The following is a 24,197-nucleotide window of genomic DNA, read 5'->3' as shown; positions in this document are numbered from 1 at the left end:
TTGAAGGATGTGAAAATTAGCTGGAACTGGGAAAGGTGTCAACTTCAAGACAGCATGCAACCCCCTCCTTCTCTGCCCAAGGGCTGATGCTCACACAAGTCTCTGCAGGAGACCCCCCACCCCACGCCCAGGTGCAGAGTGATGCTGTCAGGCAGAGGAGAGTGAGAAGGAGGAAAGGAAGTGGCTTGCCAGGAAGAGCAGCTGCCCCAGCCCAGGGGCCTAGGCCAGGGATAAGGTCCCCACCCAACCCAGCTAGTGCTCAGCTATGTGGCCAGGGGCTACGAAGCCAGAGGAGGGGATCGGTCTGAAGTTCTTGACCCTGGCTGCCCTGGTCAGAGCTGAAGATGTCAGTCAGCTGGTTGCGAGGCAACTAATTATTCCTGGGAGGTCAGAGGATCTAGGACATTGTCCTTTATTCCAACCTACCTTTGAGTCCCACCTCTGGCCCGTCTGAAGTTCTTGTTGGAGCCCCGGCCCAGTTTCCCCACTTCTCAAAGAGGGCAAAGAGCTGTTACTTGCACAGCCTTCTGGGAGTGGTCAAGTTGAGCTCCGGGAGGGAAGGCCCTGGCAGAGGAGCCCGTCCCCTCATGCTGTCCCTGTCATCGTTAACAGCTACAATTATTATTATTTGGAGAGACGGGCCAGAGGGGGTCAGGGACGTGGTTGGGGTGAATGAAATGAAAAAGTCCTCGGTACGTGCCGTCTCGCCAGGTTAATACTCTTGCCTGTCGACCTGACAGCCGCAAGATTGATTACCCAGGCCTCCCGTTCTTTATAACTCGATCAGTCGAATTAATCTCTGGCTGTCGGCCCATCTGATGCCTGAATCACAAATTTAATTTGGAGGTGTACAGCTCCTCCCCCATCCCGTCTCCTCCCCCTTCCTCCGGTGCTCGCTGTCCCCTTCCTCCTCAGTCCATCCCATCTTCCTCCTTCTTTTGCCTGCCCCTTCCCGCCTCCTCTTGCTTTCCTATTGCTCCAGCTCCAACTTCCCCCTGCAGCCTCTCAAGAGGGCGGTGGGCAGCGCGGGAGAAGGGAAGGGGGTATGGGTGGCCCTGAGTCAGAGCCCCTCTGCCCTGGCCAGGACGGTCATGTGCATCCAGCCACCGGGCAAGATGCCCATTCCACCGTGCTCCACCCCAAACGGAGAAAGAGGCTTAGCTGACACTAAGTAAGACATATTAATGTACTAAAGACTTAATGAAGTTGGGGGGGGGGATGAGGGGTGGAAAGTGCTTGCTTTATTAGTTTATGGCCGATTAATGGGGACACCATTACCGTGATGGAGATGGATTGCTGCTGTCAGCAGCCCTGGCGGAAGGCCGGCCGCGGCTCCTTTCCTCCGGTGGTGGGTGCCCCAAGCAGAGTCAGAGAGAACTTCATCAGAAGGGTCCACAGGATCCCACCTGGGGAGGGCCGGAGGGTCAGGGCAGGGGCTCAGCTCCAGGCTTTGGGAGGAGAACCCTCAAGGGTCAAGGGCTGGGGAACTCAAGTCAGGGAAGGAAAGGAATCTCCAGCCAGCGGCAGCAGGGCAGGGAGATGGCCGGGCTCAGGACCTGCACTCGGCAAGGGCTCAGTAATGTCACCTGCGGGAGGTGCAGGGGGGGTGGGGGGGAGGGAGGAAGATGGACAGAACAACCAGTACCCATTTGATCTGCCCGAGACCCTCTCCTGTGCCCTCCATTAATCGGATGGTGCCCAAAGACACAGGTCCACTGGCCCAGAGGACATGGTGACCTACTGGGCAGCTAGTCTGCCCCTAAGCCTAGAGTCCCAGCTCCCGGGCTAGAGGCTTCACCGCACACACTCCAGAGACACAACCTCAATTGCCTGCTAGCTGCTGACCTCCCAGACAGGGAGGGGAGTCATGGGGCAGGGGGGCAAACACTACTCCAGGCTCTCAGAGGTCTGGGCAACAGGGGTTCCCTCAGGTCCTTAGCTCTTTCTTACCTCTGTGCTCCCAGCCCCTCCTGGTTTGCTAAGAAGAGGTGTAACTAAGGGCTGGATATAGCACAGCTCTGCTCCAAGGGGCCACTTTCTATCTGGAAGCAGCCAGATGCCCCCTGACCTGAGAGTGTTTTTTGCAAGCTCACATCTTTCATGAGTATATGACGTTATAACCTGGCCATTTTCGTACAGGAAAATTATACTTTCAGAAATTTTTTATTATCAAGCAACGTTCAAAACAGACAGGTCCTCCCCAGGCCCCACTCTGGACTGAGCCCCCTCCCAACCCTCACCCCATCCTGGAGAGGCCGCGGGATGAAAGATTCCAGGATGGGCTCAGAATCAGTCTGTCCAACAAAGTACGTGGTACTAAAAGCACAGTTTTACATTTGGCACATTAGGCAAAACAGCTGTCGGCCAAACGACGGAGTCAAAGCAAGCACCCCGTCTGGCCTCCCCGGCTTTTGCTCACCATGGGCGAGTGCGCGTGGGTGCGTGTGCACGGCTCCGCGGGTCGCTGCAGGTCGACGAGCCGCTGGTGTTTGGAGCGGGCAGCGCGCGCGCATGCGCCGTGAGGCCTGCCTCCCCGTGGGCCTGGTGGTGGGTCTGCCTCAGCGTGGGCGCTCCCTGCTGGCGTGCTCGGGCTCAAGAGCCACCAGCGGGTCGGGGTCGCCTCCCAGCCACCCTCCCCGTGGTCGGAGCTACCTGCTCAGCCTAACTGGGAAATAAATACCCTATATCTGAGAGTAATTTAATTATTGGCTCCTGCGGACTGGTGGGTAATTAAATTCCTTAGCTCCCAATGTAATTAATTGCTATGCAAATAGCAATGCCCTCTGCTTTGGAGAGGGGGATCCCGGCCTGGGTTTGCCCTGCAATTAGGAGCTAATAATTACCCTGTCACTTCCCAGCTTCTGCAGGGTAATTACCTGCTGAAGCCCCACCGGCCAGTGAGCTCTGTTCCTGTTACCTGCTGCTGTCGCTCTAGCTCCAGTGGCCCCAATAGCCAGGTCAGAGGAGACCCAGAGTGCTGGTTAAACTGAGGCCCTCCCCAAACTGCACCATATCCATAAAAGTCAGGAGGCCGGTAGAGACACCCTTACTTCTGACCTAGGAAAACCAAGGATGAACCCTCCTGGCGCTAGGAGAAGAGGTGCCCCAGCTTCTCAGTGTAGATTTCCTGTCTGGTAGATTCAACCAACCGACACTGAGAGATTCCTAGTTTCAGGTCTTCCCCAGAGAGAACCTAATAGCTAATCCTTATAAAAATCACCATCCCCATGTGATGGTCTCTTTTGTTTGTTTGTAAATCAGTTTTATTAAGATATATCCACAAACCAAAATTATTACCCTTCCCCTCTGTGGAACATGACATCCAGAGGTCAAAGTCTCCCTGGCAAAGTGGGATATGACTCCCAGGGATGAGCCTGGCCCTGGCACTGGGGAAGTAACAATGCCTTCCTGACCAAAGAGGGGAAAGAATTGTAACAAATAAGGTATAAGTGGCTGTGAGAGTTCAAAGAGTCAAGAGGCTACTCTGGAGGCTACTCTTATGCAAGCTTCAGCTAGATGTTGCTAGTTATCATGGTTTGCCGAACTCCAACCCAAACCATTCCTGACAACCCTAAAGAATGCCTAGGATTTTATCTGAGATTCTACAAAGGTTCCATGCACTAGGGTAACTTTCCAGAAAAGTTTAACCTCCAGGTGAGTTCCTAGGCCAAAGTCCTGAAACCCAGAGGGCCCAGCCTCTCCAGAACATCAACTAGTTCCATCCCCGCATCCAGTGTTATCAATAGCCCTTTCCCACATGAAAAATTCCGAATGGGCATACCCCAAATACCCTTAAAGTTTGGGAGAAGGATCAAAGGAGAAGTACGGGTTATAATAGAGAAGATAGGATTCAACAAATGAGTATGACTGCTGAATCATTATATTGATTTTCTTTTAGTCTACGATATCTTGGAATAGCTAGAAGGAAAAAAACAGCTAAAATTGTGGAACTGTAACCCATACCAAACACTGAAATCTGCTCTATAACTAATTGTTGTGGTGTGCTTTGAAATTTATTGCTTGTTTGTATATATGTTATCTTTCACAATAAAAAAATAAAAATACGTAAATATATCCACAAACCATACAATCCATCTAAAGCATACAATCAGTGATTCACATTATAATCATATAATTGTACATTCATCACCACAATCAGTTTTAGAACATTTTCATTACCTAAAAAATAAAATCCCATACCCTTTATCCCCCCCCCATTATTGACCCTTAGCATTGGTGTAGCACAGCTGTTACTGTTGATGAAAGATTATTAAAATATTACAGTTAACTATAGTTCATAATTTGCATTAGGTACATTTTCCCCATATATATAACTCTATTATCAACTCCTTGTACTAGTGATGTACATTTGTTCTTGTTCATAAAGTAACATTTTTATATTTGTACTATTAATCTCAGTCACTGTCCACCACGGGATTCCCTGTGTTCCGCAGTCACGTTTTATCCTCTAGCTTTCCTTCTAGTGACCACCCTAAACTTCCCCTTTTAATCACACTCACATGCATATTTCAGTGCTGTTAATTGACTCACCATCACGTGCTCCCCCATCACTCTACTCATTTCTGACATGTAAATTTAACCCCCATGTGGTGACTTTTAATGGGTCAGTGACCTGGGCTAAACTACAAGAATGGGAGGGAGGACAATCGTCACTTTGTGGCATACTCACACCTTCTCCCATTTATTCAACAAATATGAATCTGGGACTTACTCTAAAGGGATTTTGAAGATGCAATTAAAGTCCCTAATGAGATGAGTTTGAACTCGGCCTGTTATCCTCAACGGCCTTGACCTAATCAAGAGGGCTCTAAGAAGGGGCTTCCTGCTGGAGGAGACACCAACCAGCAGCTGAGTCTACAATGGCTCCCCTCGCTAGGTCTTCCCTTCCGGGCTGTCTGAAGGCCGGCAGCTTTGCCCAGTGCCCAGAGGGTTCCAACGCCCTCCTGATCTCTCCCTCCTACCCTGCAGATTTCAGACTTGCTTAGTCAATGCAAGAAATGCATAAGCCAATTCCTTATGATAAATCTTGACATGTGCATATGTCGGTGTGTATTCATGTATGCTGTCCTTCTCAGCATCTATGAACCACCTCCTTAGGAAGAAGTCAGAGAGAGAACCAAGAACCTGGGATGCCAACCCTCAGAGTCACACGAGTCAATTCCTTTAAAAAAATCAGTTCTGGGTTTTTGGTCTGACAGATACACTTCCTTTTTATAGATGAGGTAACTGGAATCAGATAGAAAACAGTGGCTGACAAAAGAGTCCATAGTCAGTAAGAAAACACAGTTTGAATCCAGGCCTCCAATTATATTGCCACTCCCGTCCAGCGGCAGGACCTGGTCTGAGGTCTCAAGTCCCAGGTGGAGATATCTGTGTCCAAGCAGGAAGGTTCCTATGCACCCCAGACCTCATAAGTCTCAAGTATCTCTGTGGTTCAGCTCAGCTGATTTTTCATTTCTTATCCAGATCTTGTCCTCTCCCTCAGTTCTCTGTCCTGCATTCTTTTTTCTTTTAATATTTTTATTGATTAAGCAACATACATGTTATACAATAAAAAAGTTAAAAAAAACAATGACAACATACAAACGCAAGCATTCTTAACATACAAACATTTCATACATGGTGTACAATCAGTGGCTCACAATATCATGATATGGTTGTATATTCATCACCATAATCATTTTTTTAGAACATTTGCATCACTCCAGGTCTGAAGAAATAAAAATAAAAAATAAAAATCTCATACATTCCAAACCCCTTACCCCTTTCCCTCTCATTGACTGCTAGCATTTCCATCTACCCAATTTATTTTAACCTTTGTTCGCCTATTATTTGTTTATTTATTATCCATATTTTAAAAATATTTTTATTATAAACAATAAACAGACATTTCAACATTCTTGATGTGCAAATATTCTTGATATGGTTACAATCAATTTGTCCTGCGTTCTTAATATTGTCTCTGATTACTTCCCACGGACATGTTCTGAGAGTTGCAGAGTCTAGGTGGCTTTCTGGGCACTGGTTGCCTTTGAGGAAACTCCAGACCCCATCCATCTGGTTCCTCCTTCTCCAGGTCTGAAGTCTTTCGACTGACTCCCTGTAGGATATTGTCCTATGTGGTCTCAGAGCTGGTGGAGCCCAGGGAGGCTGGATTCTGGGCCGTGTGTGGGTAGGGGAAGAGGGCTCATAGAGACTGGGCTGAGGGGCATTGAGCCAAGAATGGATTCTGGGAATCGGAGAAAGGAGGAGTACAGGGAGCAGGAGGTATTCATGAGGGTGAGAATCCTTCCCCTGCCCTGTATGAGGGTACCTCCCACCTAACCTTCAGATCTCAGCATCAGGGTACCTCCTCCAGGAGTCTCTCCTTCACCCCTGGGTGAGGGTCGGCCATAAGTCCATGTTCCCTCTGTCCCATACTTCTTTCCCGGGCCAGATGAGCGGAAGGGCATCAGACCCAGGCAGAGGAGACAGGTGTGGCAGATGACCAGCTCTTTCTTAGGTCCCAGGATCATGTCTACTATGGAAGCTTGGGACGAGGGGGTGGGAGGAAGTACTGTGGACTTTGAGGCCAACGTCTACCCCTGTGACTGTCTTGTCCTTGAGTCAGACACACCTGGGGAGGTGTGTGGGTGTGACATAAGACAAGCCCCACCCCCCCCACCACTACACTAGAACAATAAAGGACAATAGAAAAATGGTAGGCAGAGGGTGGCATCAAGGAAGCCAGAGATGACAAACAAGTTCCTTGAGATTCAGATGGAGATGTGGGCAGAACCTACAAGGGAATGTTCAAGATTCTTAATATCTGGAGGTGAAGGTGCCTTGATATCAGCGAGGGGTAATATCTATCCAGAAGGACCCACCCAAGGTGAGGTCTCTTATGCCTCCCCTGGCTCCATTTGACCTACCTCCCCATGGCAGAAGGAAGATAATGATTTCCCATGACTTGGAGTCTGTACCCTGACTTCTACTCCTAACTTTTGCTTCTGATTTGCTGCAGGAACGGCAGGAGTTATGCTTTTCCCTATGAGTTCATCAGGAGGCAATTTCTTTGCCTCTTGCTAGGGATTCTAGAATGAGGCTTTTGATCATTTATAAGTAAGTGAACTTCAAAGAGCTCAGAGAGGTGTCTAGAGGGTGGAGGCTATGTCTCACCCAACAGAGGGGAGGTTCCCTAAAAGCAGGGCTCAAGGGGACTCCCAAAGATAGTTGATTATATTTCTCTTCTATCTTCTCAATATTCAGCCCCAAGTTCTGCAAATGGTGATTCTCTATTTGTGCTGACTGGTGAAAAGAGAAGAAAAAAAAGGGCCTATAATGTGGCCTGTTAGGACCAGGGGTCTCAAAACATGTCCAGGGGCTGCCAGGCAACCTCTGTACAATCTGGCCTCCTGTCTCAGTTTCACTGACAGCTCTTTAGAATCCATTCAGAGCTCTGTAATCTCTGGGTGATGAATATTCCCCTAATGAACTGATGGGAATTGGATTAGGCTGGAATACCCGTGTGCTTAGACTCTAGCTGATTAAACCCCCATCTGGGCAAGGCTTGTTACATAGAATTGCTTAAAGAAAGGAAAAAAAAATGATGTTGGTGTTCCAGTTCTGCAAAGAAGCAGGAGGAAAAGTGGAAGCAAAATGTCTCTCCAGACTTTTGACAGGATCTGGCTGCTTGTAATCTGACCAAGGCTGACACTCCCTACCCTAGGGCACTCCCACCTTTTGGTCAACCTATCCCATTAGACTGGGCTCAGGCCAAGGTCTCAGGTACTGCAGTCCCTTTCCCAGTAGACCTGCCAAGATCAGCTCTGAGCCCACAGGCCCACATTCTGCCCCCTGAAAGAAGTATGGATTGGACAGGGAATTGCTTTGGGAAAAAGGCAGGAGAGGGACATGGTCTAAGCCAGACCTGTGGATTCAGTTCCCACCAGATGTGGCTCCAGCCTTTGTTTGTATTTCAAAGTCACCTAGCAAACTTCAATGGAAATGTCAGGGAGTTCGGGGCCTTATCCAAGTTTCTGGGATTCTGGGTTATTCCTGAACACGTTGTCAGTCAGGACCAAGGACAGCAACCCACCATTTCAAGGATTGCCAAACTTCAGGCCCCTCTTTCTTCCCGGCCAAACATGTTTCCCCACTCCTCAACACTCTCTTTTTCCTCCCCCTCCTGCTCCCCTACACATCTTCTTCCTCTTCCTCTACTGTCTTCTCCGTCTTAACCCCAAGAATAGAGCCTGGTTTCTGCTTTTTCACACCAGGTGCTTCACCCCAAATATTCTTCGAGAAAAGCTATTTAAGCACCTCAAGAAATCTATTATACCTAACCTTATTAAAAGCTTTATCCCCATGACTGACTCTTATCCACACCATACAAGAACACACACACACACACACACACTGAAATCTGGCATCTAGAAGGAAAGATGTTTAGTGTGATTTTTTTTTTTTTTTTGCGAGACTGACCACCTCTTCCCCTCTCCAGTGAGGCCAGGGATCTGGTCCATCTGATTTAAATACTCCCAGCATGACTATAGCTCTATCTCCTCAGCCCTCCCCTCATTCTCTTCTCCTCCTTCTCTATTCCTCTTCCTTCCCCTCTGCTCCTCTTCTAGGTGTCTCTATGAAAAGTGGCAGCAGCTGCTGGAGAAAGCATATCCCTCAGTGAGCATCAGCAATTGTGGTGACTGAGTGTCCCAGCCTTCTTTCCCACTTAATCTAACTTGGGAAGAGTTGAGGTGTGTTCTGGCTCTTCATTTCAAGAAAAGCAAAGAATAAATAACGAGCCAGAGGCATAAACAGATGTGCACATAAATGCAGCTGGCGCTTCCCTGCCAAATTACCAGGGACAGAATGCTGGCAGAAGGCCAGCATGCCTCCTCCCTCTGCTTGGAGTTTGGCCACCAGGACCCATCCAAGCTCACTATCCATTTGGCAACAGTTAAGTGAGAGAAGGGGATGCCAGGCAAAGGAGAGGAGAGGCTGCAGGTGCCCTCACATCTGGCGAAGAGCTGCAGAGGTGAACATGGTGGGAAGCAGGATAGGGAGTTCTGACCTGGCCCCCTGTGAAGGGTCCCCTAGGGTAGCCACCCCAAAGTGCAACTGGAAGTGGCTTGAAGGTGGCTCTAATGATACTACATGTCTCTACATTGTCATCCTCCCTCTACCCCAAGGACTGGGCGTTCCTCTGAGCTTTGATCATATCTGGTTCTGCTCAGATTTGGCAAGGAGTACAGGGGACAGGCAGCAACTGGATGGGAGCCAATAAGAAACTTCTCAACAGGAAGGATGACTCCATTCCTGGAACAAGAGGTGGGGGGTGGGGAGGACTGGTTGGAATTGTCATGGAGCCAGAGGAAAAAATAGGGAGAAAATACAAGTTGGAGGATGTGTTGTCCAAGGGGCCTCTTTCCATGGACACCCCCACATCTGAATTCAGAAAGACACTAAGCCCCCTTCTGGGCTACATTCAGATCACAAGGACTCTTCTCTTCACATGTTATTAATTTGTTTTTCCCATGCCTGGCCATCACATGCATGTTTGGGGGGCATGAACCAGTTTATCCAGTGTCTGATTACTGTTTCCTTCTCTAGATAAGGTGATCACAGATTCCGACCCACAGAGATGGGAGATCATATGTGTGGGGATGGAGCTCTGGTAAACCATGACATTCTAATGGATGTAGACTCGGTCCTGTAGGCAGTGGGAACCGTATGAGAAAAGTAGTTGCATAAAAGACAAGACGGGTAGAATGATGGAAACGTTTTGGTAATGGATGGTGGCGATGGTAGCACAACATCGTGAATGAATCAACAGCACTGAACTTTACATATATATATATCTGAATGTGGTTAAAAAGGGGAATGTTAAGTTGTATATATGGTAACAGAAAAAAGTATTTTTTAAGCCTGTAGAATGGCATGACACAAACAGTGACCCTTAAGTTACATCATGTACTATAGTTAATAGCATAATTATAAAACAGTAACAAGCATACTATACCAATGCAAGGTGTTAATAATAGAGTGGTATATGAGAATCCTGTATTTTATCCTGCATGATTATCCTGTGAAACTGCAACTCCTCTAATAAAAAAAAAATGACATTTGGATTTGGAAAAATACTGTATTAAGTATGAAGATGTTTAATAGATTCTATGCAGAAACACAACCAGATACACAATTAAAATTTAAGTTGCTTAAAAAAAAAAAAGACAAGGCTGGTAGTGGAGTGGAAGGGTGGATTGAAAGGACAGATACAAAGTGGTAAGGCTAGTTAAGAGCCTGCTGGGATCCTGGGCTGTGCAATGGGAAAGGAACAGAGGGAAGAATTATTGGGACTTGATGATGGATTGATCAGGAATCAGAGATGAAGAGGATTAACAGATCATACAAGGCACCGTCCAATCCAGAACAGTTCTGAGCGCGAAAGGAATCTTATCAATATTTTCAACAAGACGACAGACTTAATTGGGCTACTATGGGCAAATGTGGACACAGATACCATGGTCAGAGAGGACCCCACGTAGGGTACCCAGGTGACAGCACCTACAGCGATGATGGTGACAAAAGCAAGGAGGGTGAGAGCCAGAGTGGCAGGGTGGAAGGACGGGGATAATGAGCTTCGTTTTAGACTTATTGAGTTTGAAGTGTTTGAAGACATTCACCTGGAAATAGCTAGCGGGCCACCCTCTCCCAAGCATCCATGTGTGCTTGCTTGCAAATGTGGGCTTCAAGTTTAGAAGAGAAGTCAGGGTTATGTATACAGATCTTTTGATCCAGTAATCACACTTTTAGAATTCGAATCTCATAAATACTCATTCTTCTGCAAAATGACATATACTTAAAGAGGCTCACTATTTGGAAACAACCTAAAAATCCATCAATAAGGAGTTGGCTAAGTCTTTTATGGAGTGAAATGTGAGTAACATCCAAATGTCTTGAGTTATATCCACATGTACCGACCTAGAAAATATTTCTAATATTTTAAGTGAAAAGGGCAATTTGCAAAATAATAGCCTGACATGATAAACCTATATGATAATTTTTGAAAAATCTATTTATATGTGGGTGCATGTGTGAGTGGTGAAGACGTAAAAAACCTAGAAGGACACACACCAAAATTGTTAACAGCCATTACTCATGGAGAAGGGGGTAGGATTAGAGGGAAAGGGCACTTTTACTTCTTACTCTATGTACCTTTGAATTGTTTGAAACTTTGCAATTTTTAAAATGATATGTTCATTTACTACAACTTCAAAGTACAGAATAAAATGATTTTTAAATGACACAAATTAAGGAGTTAGTAAGCAATGGCTGAAGCTCTGGGAGTGGGTGAAAAACAAGTTTAAGGCTGAAACACGAGGCCTAGTCACACAGAAAGGGAAGGAGGGAGCAAGGAGGCAGGGCCGGGGAAAGGATCTAGAGTGTGGTCCAAAAGGGCAGGATTCATTTCTAACTCAAGAGTCTGAGAAGTCTCCACTCCACAAATGAGGCTATCTGAACCATTCCCTCCAAACCCCAAGCCTCCCCTTCAGGAGGGATGAGCCTGTACCAAGAGCCCAACTTTGCTCCAGAACCCCCCATCTCTCCTGGGTGATCCCCTGTTGTTCCTTAGAGAAAAGCCCACCTCCAAGGGCCACCCCTGCCGGCTCTGTCCCAGGCACCAAGCCGCTGCGGGTGACCCACCGCCGTCCAAGGCAGCCCCACCCCAGGCAGACTTCCACCTGCTTCTCCCCTCTCCCTGATGGTGCCCAAATTCCCAGCACTTCTCCAGGTGAAGGAAATAGAGCCAGAAATGAATTCCCTTTTCTGCAACAGGGCTGTGGTGAGGTGGGGGGGTGGGGGTTGGAATCAGAGGGACAGACGGCAGCCGTGACTCACCGGGGCTCCTCCCCTGGGGAGATGGAACCTGACAGGCCCGGGTGTGGGAAGCTTCGAGGTGATTTCCTGACAAGGCTGTCAGCACATTTCACTCCTCACTCTCAGCAGCAAGTCCCCTGCAGCTGAGCAGTGGCTTCTCGTTCTTTCTCTGTCCATACCTCTCTAGGCTCTCTTCTCTTTCCCAGTGCCTCGTCTCCATGCTTGGCGAGCACTTTCTTGTACTAATATCCTGCTTTGGCGCTCCACTTTGCCACTCTGCTAGGCTTCCCCCCCACCCCTTTTAACAGAAATACATAGAGTCAGCTTTTCTGTTGGGCTACCCCAGCCCTAGCTCCTTTCCAACCACAGCAGATTTTATGGATGATTGGGAGCTCAGGGATGCACAGCTTATGGGGCAAGGAGGCGCTGTGAGTGTGTGTGTGTAAAAGAGAGAGACGGAGGTTTACATTGTGCTCAGCAGTGGGATGGACCCAGCATGTGTGTAGGTGGGGGTGGGGATGGGGGAGCGCAGGCACAGCTGGGCCAAAATTTACTCCAGGTATTAGAACATTATAGGACATCAGTACTGGCAGTGTCCAGAGTTCGTCTCGTCGAAACCCCCTCCCCATTTTTTTAAATGAGAAAGTTGAGCTCCAGAGAGGTGGCATGGCTTGTCTCCCATCACACAGCTGGTTGGTGGCAGAGGAAAGACTAGAACCCAGGGAGGGTGACTCGTGGGCAAAGCCATGGTGACAACTCCACCAGGAGCCTTAGGGAAAAGGGCCTATTTCTCAGACGCGTTAGGACCACAGATCTGATTAAGGACTTCTCAAAGAGATAGAAGCAGCCAGAATCTCTGAGCCCTCAGGCTGCCCCGGCGGCCCTGCGTCTGCCCCACGTGGCCTCGGCGGGGACAACACCTCTTCCCATAACAGCGGCTGCTTCTCACCGAGCGCCAGCTCTGTCCTGGGCACACCCAGAGCCCGGGAGCGGTCCGGCTCCATATCGGGAGGCACCTTCCGGGCGACAGACATTTCTTGCCTGACCCACGTCCCACCTGCGTCATCCAAGGACAAACTGGTCTTCTCAGCCAAGCTCTGGTTTCAGCCACCCACCCCTGGGGGCTTCCTTCACTTTTCAGAAGTGTCTGTGAGTCCTACCTCAAATCCGAGACCCCCTTTAGTCCGTAGTTCCTTGGCACTTGGAGTCACCTGTCTTCTCCAAGAATAACCCAAGAACCCCTCTCCCCTGCCCCTGCATGGATTGGAAGAAAACTTAAATCCTTAGCACAAGCTCTAGGCATTTGCCGCTAACAGGAAACCCCGGCACGGTGCCCCACCCCCACCCGTACCCCCAGCAAACTCCATCCTGCATACCCCAGGGCAGGGCTAACATATGAAGGGGTCTCCCTCACTTCCACCCCTCAGCCACCAACAGGGCCCAGGACTTGGATGGGGGGGGCAGGGGTGGGGTGTGTGTGCAGATTTGTGAGCACACTGAGCTTTCTTCCCACCCGCCAATCACCTCTCCTCTCTCCACCGCCTCCCCTCCCCCAGGAGGAGGGGGGTGAAGGAGGATGCAGAAAAGAGGTTGGCAGGGCAATAAAAATGTCAGGGCCTTTCCTCTCTCCCTCTCTCTCTCTTTCTCCCTCTCCCTCTCTCTCTCTCCTTCCCCCCTCGTCCCTCCTCCTCTCTCCACTTCCTCCCCTTCTCCGCCTCTCTCTTCTCTCCTGAAGACCCTGCTGCAGCCTTGGCAGCCAAGGCAGCGGCATTTGGGGGATGAGGGGGGAGAGGTTAATTATTGCTCCCCCACCCCCCTGTACACCCCCTCCACAAGATGTATCTGACTGTCAGAAGGGGTGACAGATGAAGACAAAGTACAGGTATGGCTCCCGCGAACCGGCCCTCAATGTACCAGCCAGGGGTGGGGGTGGAGGGGGGCGCTCTACGGAAGTTTAACTCCTCCGACGCTGGTTCACACGGCAGGGGATGGGCAGGGAAAGCCCCGGTTAGAACCCGGGTCCTGGCGAGGGCCGGCTGAGCCCAGGAGGATGGCAGGGCCTTCTCAGGTCCTGCTCCAGCCATCCGGGGTGGAAGGATGGTGGGAGGCAGGGAGTAACCCTGCCCCAGGGGTTCTGAAACCAGGGTCACAAGCCATCCTGCAGAGACCACTACAGGTGCAGAGAAAGGGGTAGTGGGGCTGGGGGTGGGACGGTAGGTAGATAACTGGGAGGCAGGTAGACTTGAGGGCGTAGGAACCCCAGTGAGAGGGAGCCTCTACCTCTCCTCTACCTTCTCCACGAGAGTGCTCCCCTCGCCCAAGTCTGTGCCAAGACGTCCTTGCCCTGGTGGGTTTCTGGGTTTGGGAATGGGAGTCTGTGTAATTGTGTCTGATTATAAGTGTTCTTGTGATGACATCACTCCACAACCTGGAATGTACCTGGATGTGTGTGTGTGTGTGTGTGCAAATGCATGTGTATGCTTGTGTGTGTGTGTGTGAGCACGAGTGCCCACGGGTGCTTGGAAGAGGATATCTGTGGTGCCTGTGAGGGGGCCTGGTCTGTGAATCCAGCTGTGTATGTGTGTGTGTGTGAGACAGAGAGAGCTTTAGATGTAAGTGTGGCCCCGGTGAAGGAGTGTGTCTTCAGGAGAATGCAAATACTGAGATGTCTATATTCTATTCGGGAGGGAGTGGACAGGTGTGTCTTGCTGAGGGCACACGGATGTGTGCGTGGATGTTAATCCTGGTGGGAGCAAGCATGGTTGTGTGCATGTGTGTGTGAGCTGGCCCAAGCCTGCAGCTTCTTCTTCCCACTGCTACCCTCCCTTTCCTGACTTCTCTCTCCATAAGCAAACGAGGTGAAATAATTACTTTTCCATTTAAATGCTCCAAGTTCAAACCAGAATGAAAACAAAGTGATTTAATAAAAATGTCTTTAAAAGGGAAAAGAGGAAAATAAACGTCTGCTATGCTTCTCTCCCTGGTGTTCAGGGAGGCCCCAAACCCTTCAAAGTTAATTAAAATAGGAACTAAAATTGCAGCATTGCTTACCAGTCCTTTTCCCATCTCCGTCTTAAAGGTGAGGAAGCTCCCAGAACCCCTGCCTCGGGCCTGGCCCCTGAGGGTTCCTCCCTCTTATAAGTCTCAGTTTCTCCCTGGGCCCAACCCCCATCCCAGGCAGACACCCTGGTCTTCATGCACCCACTTCTAGTGGAGTTGGTGGGGGGGGGGGGGCGTAGGTATCTGCCCCTTCCCTCTTCCCAAGCAGACATTAGAGATCATGTCTGACCATTTGAAGTCCTTGATGAACACTGGTCCCTGTTAGAAGCTTCTAGGCCCCCCCAGGACCTAGCTGGGCTCTCAGCTCCTGCTGCCCCTCCCCACTGATCCCCTGAACCTCCAGCTGCTCTGAGCTTTATCTGTCTCCACTGACCCCCTGGCCTGGACCTCAGCTCCAGCTCAGTACAGTTCCGGCTGCTTCCGCCTGGTCTGTATCTGTTCCCCATCAGAGGCCCCATCGGAGCTCCAGCCCTTCAACAGCCTAGATAAAAGAGATGGATGGAGGTGAAGCTTGGGGAACGCCCCTCCTTGCAAGCCCAGAGCTAGAGCCCTGGGTTCTGGCAGGGACTCCCTAAGGAGGGCCGGGGAGGGGGGTGGAGGTAACAATGCCACACTCCCTGGAAGTGGTCCCTGCCCATCTCTGCCCTGCCTCAGCCCTTTCCTTCCTCCTAAGGCCCAACTCCAGACAGCACCAAAACTGCAACGACCCCACCCTCCAATGTACACCATTCAGCACAAACCTCTATACTAGGCCCCTCACCCTGTCCCCAGGCAGACCACCTGCCCAGAAATAGTAACAGTAAAATTGACTATTTGTTGAACATATGTTTTGTTCCAGACACATTACTTATAAAATCTCTAAACTGCATCACAACCCCTGCAGAGTAGGTTTGTGGTTATTTTACAGAGAACACAGAATAAGGGAGGGTAAGAGACTACCCAGGGCGTATGCGTGGAGAGCAGTAGACCTGAGATTCCAACCTGCACCAAGGAACCTCATGTTCACTTCCACGTCCACCCTTGACCTCAGAGACTTCATTTCTGCTCCCAAAGGCCCCTCATCACCCTTTATAGACCACTGTCCCGAAAGACCCCCACCAGGAATCCCAGAAACCCTCCCCGCTGTCCCTGGAGTCCTCAACCCCCATCCTGGAAGCCTCCCTCATTTCTCTCGAAGCTCTCACCACCTCTCAAGGAGACCACGCCTCCTCCTCCAGGGGACTCCAGACCCCACTTCAGTACCTTCAATCTATCCTTCCTTCCCACCAAGGGAGGGAAGTGACACTTGATTGTGGAGCAATATTTGTCACTAAAACTGGGCTTTGATCAGTGGACACATAGTTCAGAGAGCCTCCACTTGTCCAAATGGCAGAGGAAATACCAAAAAATAAATCCAGGCCAGGAACCAGCCTGCACCTTCAGCCCTTCCCTTTCCCTCCTCCCACCAGAAAAACACAGCCAGGACCTAAGATCTCAACACCGGGAAGAAAAGAGGGACTGAAATGAAGAAACAAGCAGCAATGAGGGGACAGAAATGGTAGAGACCCAGGTCTGGGGCTGAAGTAGGTCCAGCAAGAGAGGGTGAGAAGGAAGGAGCCAGGCCTGAGCTGTTACCACAAAGCAAGGGAGGATGGTGCCTGAGGGCTCCTGGCTTTGGCTGGGTCTGGAAAACATCTAGCAAAGAGAGGAAGGAGGAAGAAATCATTCAGAAGCACCTTCCCAACTCAATCCTGGAAGTGTGGGAGAGGGGTGTGGGTGCTCTGTGACCTTTCCCAGGTCCGTGCCCCACCCTGGTTTGAACCCCTTGGGCTGAACCCAAATTGGAAGCCGCAGTGGCAGCTGGGTGGGCAGTAGCCCAGGTGTCTGGGATGAGGCTTCACGGGACAGTGGTGTTGTGAGCCCTAACCCACCCCGCCCACCAGTGAGTCACCTATGCCCCGTAGAGCTCTGGAACCCAAGCTCTCCTCCTCTGCCCCAGGACATCTGAGGCCCAGCCTGAGCAGGGAGAAGGCTAGAGAATGTTAGGGGTCCCGGCACGTGCAGGGAGGGGAGAGGGGCAAGGCAGGAGTGGCTTTCTGTGTTGGTCTCCAGTTTCCATCCCGAGATTGGTTAGAGCCTCTATGTCTGTGCCACCCTCCACACTGCTCCATCCCTGATCCTGACCTCATTACTCCCCTTGGGCCCCCTCTTTAGCCCACCACCCCATTCTTCTCGAGTTCTCCAGCACCCCTCATTATCTGTACCTGAATCCCAGAGCTCCCTTCGCTACCTCGCAGACCTCAACTCTCCAAATCCGTCACTCCAAATCCAAATCGCTGCCCTCAAAGGATGCATTCCTACCTCCCAACCCCCCGGACCCCATTCTCCCTAAACTGCTCCCATTGAGATGAGAGGTGACCCTTGACCTTAGTTCACATCTCACTGCCATAAGCAGACTTACATAACTGCTCCCCACTTAAAAAGATTCTAGTCATTCAGAGAGCTGAAGGGATACCCTAAAATGGGCCCTAGGAGGTCAGTGTTCCTATTTCCAGACTCCTTCCGTCTGCCCTCAGCTGGCCCCACACCTAAAGCAGAATCTGAGGTTACAGGACACGTGCTTTCGAGTAAAAAGCCATGGAACCCCCGGGACGACCAGAGGCATGTTTAAGTCCATCTACCTGTCACACATACACAGAATAACAGAGTTACATATACATGCTGATGTGATCCTGTGAACATATATGTACACTACACAACGAATGTAAGTGTACATACGTGCACTGCACTTGTGTGTTTAGACTAGCTCTAAGCTCCATAAGGGCAGAGATGGTTTCTTGTTCCATGATGTATCCCCAGCACCGATGACAGTGTTGGCACATAGTTATTATCTGTTGAAAGAATGACACATAATGAAACATATACTTACAAATAAATGCATATATCCAGGTATATACACATGTAAACAATACATCCTATGTACACAATGCTTATGCCCACACATACATATATATATATATCAACAGGTATTTCAGCATTCATGTATATACATTTAGATAATCCACATTCATACCATGTAATGTACACACTTACACACATGTATACATGCCGTACATGCAAGCGCATACTTACAACTACTATACGTATATAACTACTCTGAACATATTATAGACACTATATATAGATATTACCCATATATTTACATATACACTAAATGAATACAAATTGAAGCGCCTTTTTTCTCAGATTTTTCCCACAATGAAAGTAACTATCTCAAGATTCCCAGCCCAGGCCTGCCTGCCATAAACACAAATATCCACCAGATGGCACTCTTTTGCCAATCCCTGTAGTCCCAAGTGCTACCAGAGGTGTCGCCTCCTTTGGACTCGGCTGAAACCCGCGAAGAGTTGCTACCCCAGGCGGCCCCCAGGCGAGAGCGACGGGGGTGTCCGTAGTCCCCGAGGTCGGATTCACTCTCGCGGGCCTCGGCTGGAGGGGCAGGCTCCCCTATGCGGCTCCAGTTCTGCTCCTCCCTCAAATCAACCGCCCCCCGCCCCCGTTCTCCAGTAAGCCCGGGGCTGGTCTCCTCCCGGACTCCCCTGTTCAGGCCTGCGCGGCCAAAGGACCCTTCTGAGCCTTCGGAGTAAAGCAGCCGGACTCACCGACCCGGTTCCCAACTGCCGGAGGAGGGAGTCAGGGTCACGTGCATGCAAGTGACACCCAAGCACTTGCCCACACAGCCCACTCCGACAGAAGCCCCGCACCTCGCCCTAGAGGAGGGACGGAGGCCCAGCCCGGGCCAGCCAGGAGCAGGGAGGAGGATGGCGGGACCCTGGGATCTGGGGGCCTCGGCTTGGGAGGGCCTGGTCCGGGACGACCTTTCCTGCGCTGGACTTCGGATCTCCGAGTCGGAGTGGAAAGGAAGCGCATCCGCTGCATCTTAAACCACTTCAAATCCTAGAGGCGGGGGAAATAAAGCGGGACAGAGCTTCTCCCAACCCCAGGCCCGGGCCTCTCTGGGCCCTTTCCCCTGGAACCTCATATCTTGGGTGTGAGCAACGTAGGGCGAAAAACACGGGGAAGGCTTGAAAGCCCGTGGGGAGCCGAACCCGGAGCTTCGGCGTCGGCTGTTTCCCCCTCGCCCTCCCCTCTCCTTCCCCCGGGAGCGGCGGGAAATTATTTATTAAAACGCCGCCCGCGCTCTCATTTATTTGCGGTGAATAATCCTCGGCATCTCAGCGCGTTTATTAAACCCTTCCCGTCCCCGCGCCCGCATTACTTTAATAATAAATTGCGTGTCACTTTCCAGCGACGTTATTAAAACCCGTCCGCTGGAGCAGAGGCGGGGAGGGGCCGGCAGGGGTTCCTTTCATTCCAGGCTGTGGGGCCTGAACTTGCAGGGCCGCAGAAGGGGAAACTGAGGCCTCAAGGAGCCAAGGAGTCTGCACCGGATCATCCCTCGGTGTCTGGAAATGCATCGAGGGGCGTGGGTTACCCGGGCGCGTGTGACCCTCTCGGGCCGCCCGGGCTTTTGGCGTGGAGACTCTGCCCTGCAGGCGGGCGCGGCCGGGCCGACGCAGCCACCAGAGGGCGCCTTGGAGCTCAGCAGGGTGGGAAACCAGGGCCAAGAACAAGCCAGGGGCGGATTTCCCCACAGCCTCCCGGACACAGCCAGCAGACCTCCTTCTGGTCCCGATGCTGCACGGCACGTCCACACCCCTGCTGGGGTTTCTGCGGTCACTTTGCAATTCGCCCTAACTATCCAACCCAAGCGCACTGTCTTGTGCGACTCCAGGGGCGATCGGGCTGGTGCCAGGGCATTACACTGAGAATTGCCCCCTGCCTGAGCGGCCCCCAGCAAGGCCACAGCACATGGACGAACCGCGCGGGCCCGCGGGAGGGGCGGCCTAGCCCACGTGTTGGCGACCCGGACGACGCCCCTCCCAGGAGGCCGGGTTCCCTGCGCAGGGCCTGAGAGGCACAAGCTCAGACGCGGAGCCGACAGCGTCCCTCTCGTGGTGGCGCCAGGCTACGGGCGGGGCCCGGGTGTGTGGGAGGCCATCACCATCCATACCCGGGATCCTGGCCTCGCTGACTTATTCTTTCATTCACTTTTTCAAATCGTCCAATAATCATTTTCCCAACCCTGTGTCTCTCCACTGTCCCTGGCCCAGTGTCCCTTGGTCTAGTTAAGGAGAGTGTGGGGGGAGATTTGGGAGGCCGCAGAGCTGAGTTCGGTGAGGGACACCCCACCCCACAGTCAGGGAGGAGCGGTCACAACTGGAGATGAAGGAACCGGTTTACCAGGACTTGGACTGCATTCCCTGGGGAAATGCGTGGATTCCCTTAGGTAGCTGGGGAAAGGTGCAGCCCTTACAGTGGCCAAACTTCCCCCCTCCCCCCAGTCTATGTTTTTCTATTGCGGTCCTCTCCACATAGACTGGATGACCCCAGTGTGCCTGGGAGAAGGTCGTCGTGAGATGAGCAGAGGGACACCAATTAACCTCTCTACCCTACCCCAGTGGAGTGCAGAGTGGGGAGATACCCTCCCTCTCCATGCAGATGGTTCCAGTTGTCCTTCTGAGAGGTAGGGTACGCTGGAACTCAAGCCTTCTCTCTGCACACCCAGCAGGCCTGTGCTTAGAGAGCAGGACCCACAGCTTCTGGAAGCCTCCTACCTGCTCCGGAGGCCTCCCAGGGAAATGTGGTCTTCATGCGCACATGTGCATGAACCGTCTGTGCACCTGTGTGTTTGTTCGCAATCTTTATTGAGTGCCTACTGTGGGCCTAGTCCTGTGCTAGGCATTGTCTAGATACAGAGTGGTAGAGGACATGGTGCTGGTCTCATGGCGTTTCCAGAATAATGGGAAAAATCAGGCATGCCCATCCAACTGCACTGAACTGAAACATGCTCTACTCTGCTCTCCTGTCCAGCAGATGATGGCAAACAGCAAAGAGGGCTGCAGTTAGTCGGGGCAACTGGAACTTAATAGAGGGAAGACTTCTGGAAGACTTGAGGAAGGGTAAACTGAGATTAGGTAAAGGTTGGGGAGCAGGAAAATAAATGGAAAAAGGGTCTGGTGGAGGGGACAATGAGGAGAGACTGGCTGGGCTGGACGGGAGGAAGGGCTGTCCAAAAGTGGAGGGTCCTGGAGTCTGCAACACACTGTGTCTGCTCTGGCCCCTCTTGTCCCCCCCCCATCTGGTGACCAGCCAACAAGCTATAGCCCTCCTTACGGCTGGGCCGGGCTGAAGGCTGTCCTGACCCAAGTCTCTCCTGCATCCCATCTCTCCTGGCCTCTGCCTCTCTCCTTCCATTTCCCCAACTTCTGTCTCCTCCCACATTATGCTGCCCCCCCCCCCCCCCCCCCCCCGCTCAGGGCATTAAAATGATGAGGGAAGGGGCCTTGCTCCCCCTCCACTTCCCAGGTCTTTTCAAGAGCAGCAGTGAACACTACCCACTCGCCCACCCCCGCAGGCCAGGGCTCTGGACCTAGTAGTAATCTTCGTCCTCTTCGCTCTCAGCCTCCTCCTTCGGAAGCACGTTCAGGGAGAGAACCTTGGGGATGTGAGGGGAGTTCGGCTGGTCTGTAAACACACGTGCGCAAAGGAGAGAGGGCAGGAGAGAGGGGTTATCGGTGCCATTTCCCAGTCGGTGGGAAGGCCCGCTTGCATGGGCACCCACGTGCACACACACATACACACAACTTAGGGTCAGTGACCCTAACTCACCACCATCCTCCCAGACCCCAGAGCTCAAGGATTCCCCTTACCTGGTGTGAGTACTGTCAGGCTAGCTGGGGCGTTCACCTGGCCTAGGGCATTGCGGGCAAGGCAGCGGTAGGTGCCCTCATCGCTGGGACGCACAGCCTGGATCTGTAGCCAGCTCGTCACCTCAAACCTCTGGGGTCCCCCCCTAAACTGGAGCCAGAGAAGGAGTCAGTAGGGTCCTTCGGGGGTGGGGGGGTGGGGGAAGAGGCCTTAGCTGCCCAAGGAAGCCTCTGCTCCCTACCCCTACCTGTACAGAGATGTGGGGGTCATCCCCTGGCAGCTGGATGTTCAGGCCATCCTTCCTCCACTCGATGGAGGCCATGGGGTAGGCAAACACCTCACAGCCAAAGATCACATCCTGCCCCGTCACATTCCAAACATCATACGGCTGCAACACGATCTGGGGTTCTGAGGGTGAAGGTGGGAGGCTGAGAACAGGATGGGACATCCAACCCCGCAAGGAGCCAATACAGAAACCACCGTAGACTTGTTTGTGGGGAAACACAATATGCACTGAAGATACACACACCCATAAGCATGATGTGACCCATACACAGACAGGTACACGCAAAGGAGGCAGGTACACGCACGGGTACAAGTGCAGACATGGAAATGTGCATACACACCCAAACTCACACCCACATGTACACACACACACACACAGCCATGCAGACACAATGCCCAAACAAGTACACATACCTGAGCTTGGTAGCGACATCCTGTCCCTGATTGCTCCCTTGTCCTCATTCCACCTTCCAGGTCCCCATCCCCCATCCTGCCATGCTTATAACTAACACTTCCACCTCCCTTCTGCCCCCCCACCCCCCTTTTCTAACCAGGTCCAGCTCCCAAACAACAGCCCTTCCCCCAACGGACACTATGGGGGTTACACGTGGTAAAGGCAGAGAACCTGAAATCTGGGCTGGACAGCAGACAGGAAGCTTGGAGAAGTGGGAGAGAAAGTATAAGACCCTCGCAGGGTGTTTGTTTTCCTGGCTGCCTCTGTTAAGTCAGACCCCTGCTGGGGCACAGGAAGTGAAAGTCAGCGAAGCCTCCCTCCAAAGAAAACTTGAGGCCTGGATGGCTCCCAGCCCCCCTGGGAGGAAGGGGGAGCTTGAAGAGTTCCCCAGGCGCAGAAGGGGGATGAGACAGAGAAGTTGGGCCAACAGCTTGCTCTCCCAATCTGCCCAAACAATCGAAACCTGATTGACTCTCCCAGGAACCCAAAAGTTTAGTTTTCTGGACTCTGGCTGCTCTGGGGGAAGTCTGAGGGTCTCTTCACTCACTGCATTTTGCGACCCACCATTGGCTATGAGTTTGCGCCCTCAGAGGGGTCGGTCCCTGGAAGCCAGGTCTGGGGCTTTCACGCAGCTCAGCGCACGCAGCTTGCGGCCAAAGCTCGGGACTGGCATGCTGAGCTGCGGCCCCTGCGGCCTCGCGGGCTCTGACACTGGCCTCATCTGTTTGGCTCCGCTGGCCAGAGACCAATGCCGTCGGGGGGTCGAGAAGCAGTGCCTCGAGGAACCCCAAGTGCTGCGGGTAGGAGCCCTAGGTCGTGCCTACCGGATTCGCAGGGCCCCAAGTGCGCCACTGTGAGGTTGGCGTCGGGCCGAGAACGGGCCGCCTCCTGCAGGCGACAGATCTGCGCGTAGGTGCGGCCATCGGAGCCGCAGAGTGGGTGCTGTGAGCTGCAGGCACAGAGCGGCTCGGGCACCTCGCCGCGGCTCAAGTCGCCGCCTGTGTCCAACCGGCATTCAAGCTGCTCGCCGCAGCGCCCGTAGAAGTGAGCGCTGGGGTCCAGGTCGCAGAGCTGGCCTTCGAGGTTGGCGCATTCCCAGCAGCAGCCGCACGCGTCACGCACCCGGCCCGCCAGGCAGCCCCGCGGCGTGGCGCACTCATCTGGCCGGCAAGAAGCGCAGCCCTCGCCCTCGGCCAGCAGCCGTAGCCAGCCGCGCCGCAGGTAATCGGGGCCCCCAGCCGGTCGCGCGCTGGTTAGGGGAGGCATCCGTGCCAGCAGCAGTAGCAGCAGGGGCAGCGCCAAGGCAGCTGCGGGGGGTGGCGGCATGGTTAGCTGGAAGCCCAGCGAGCACTTGGGGCATCAGCGCGTATGCAGCACCCTGCCAGGGAGGGAAGCCAGGACAGGAGGTCAGAAGCGGTGGCTGTTCGGAAAGTCCAACCTCATTGCTCCTTCTTCCAAAGCGTCACCCCAGCACTGCCCCCTCCCTCACCACTTTGGAGTCACATAACCCCTCAAGATAGAGACATCCACTGATGCGGGGTGACAATCGATCAGGCTGCTCCAGGGGATCTGGAGGGGTGGGGATAGGTGAGAGCAAGGGGTGGTAAGGTTCAGACACATACACAAAAATCACCACCACCACCTCGGCTGCGGCCACACATCATCCAACTCTGATGCCTCATGCCCAGGTGGTGGTTGGGAATGGACAGCTCTAAGATGAAGTGGTTAATGGGAGTAGAAGGCTGGAAGCTGGAAGCGGTGGGATGAT

The 24,197-nt window shown here is 52.1% G+C and overlaps 1 protein-coding gene across 1 annotated transcript; it reads right to left on the bottom strand.

Moving 5' to 3' along the window:
• Nucleotides 1–20,670: 20,670 nt before the first annotated feature.
• On the bottom strand, nucleotides 20,671–23,789 carry KAZALD1 (Kazal type serine peptidase inhibitor domain 1). Its single transcript, XM_077125769.1, is given in 5 exon segments — nucleotides 20,671–21,507; nucleotides 21,693–21,840; nucleotides 21,938–22,098; nucleotides 23,254–23,761; nucleotides 23,763–23,789. Coding segments are annotated over 5 exon segments (939 nt in total). The 3' UTR covers nucleotides 20,671–21,412.
• Nucleotides 23,790–24,197: the final 408 nt, after the last annotated feature.

The sequence above is a fragment of the Tamandua tetradactyla genome, chromosome 13, assembly GCF_023851605.1.
Source record: "Tamandua tetradactyla isolate mTamTet1 chromosome 13, mTamTet1.pri, whole genome shotgun sequence".
Classification (NCBI taxonomy): Eukaryota; Metazoa; Chordata; class Mammalia; order Pilosa; family Myrmecophagidae; genus Tamandua; species Tamandua tetradactyla.
The sequence above is the reverse complement of the archived record's forward strand: the minus strand, read 5'-3'. Positions and strand labels throughout refer to the sequence as shown.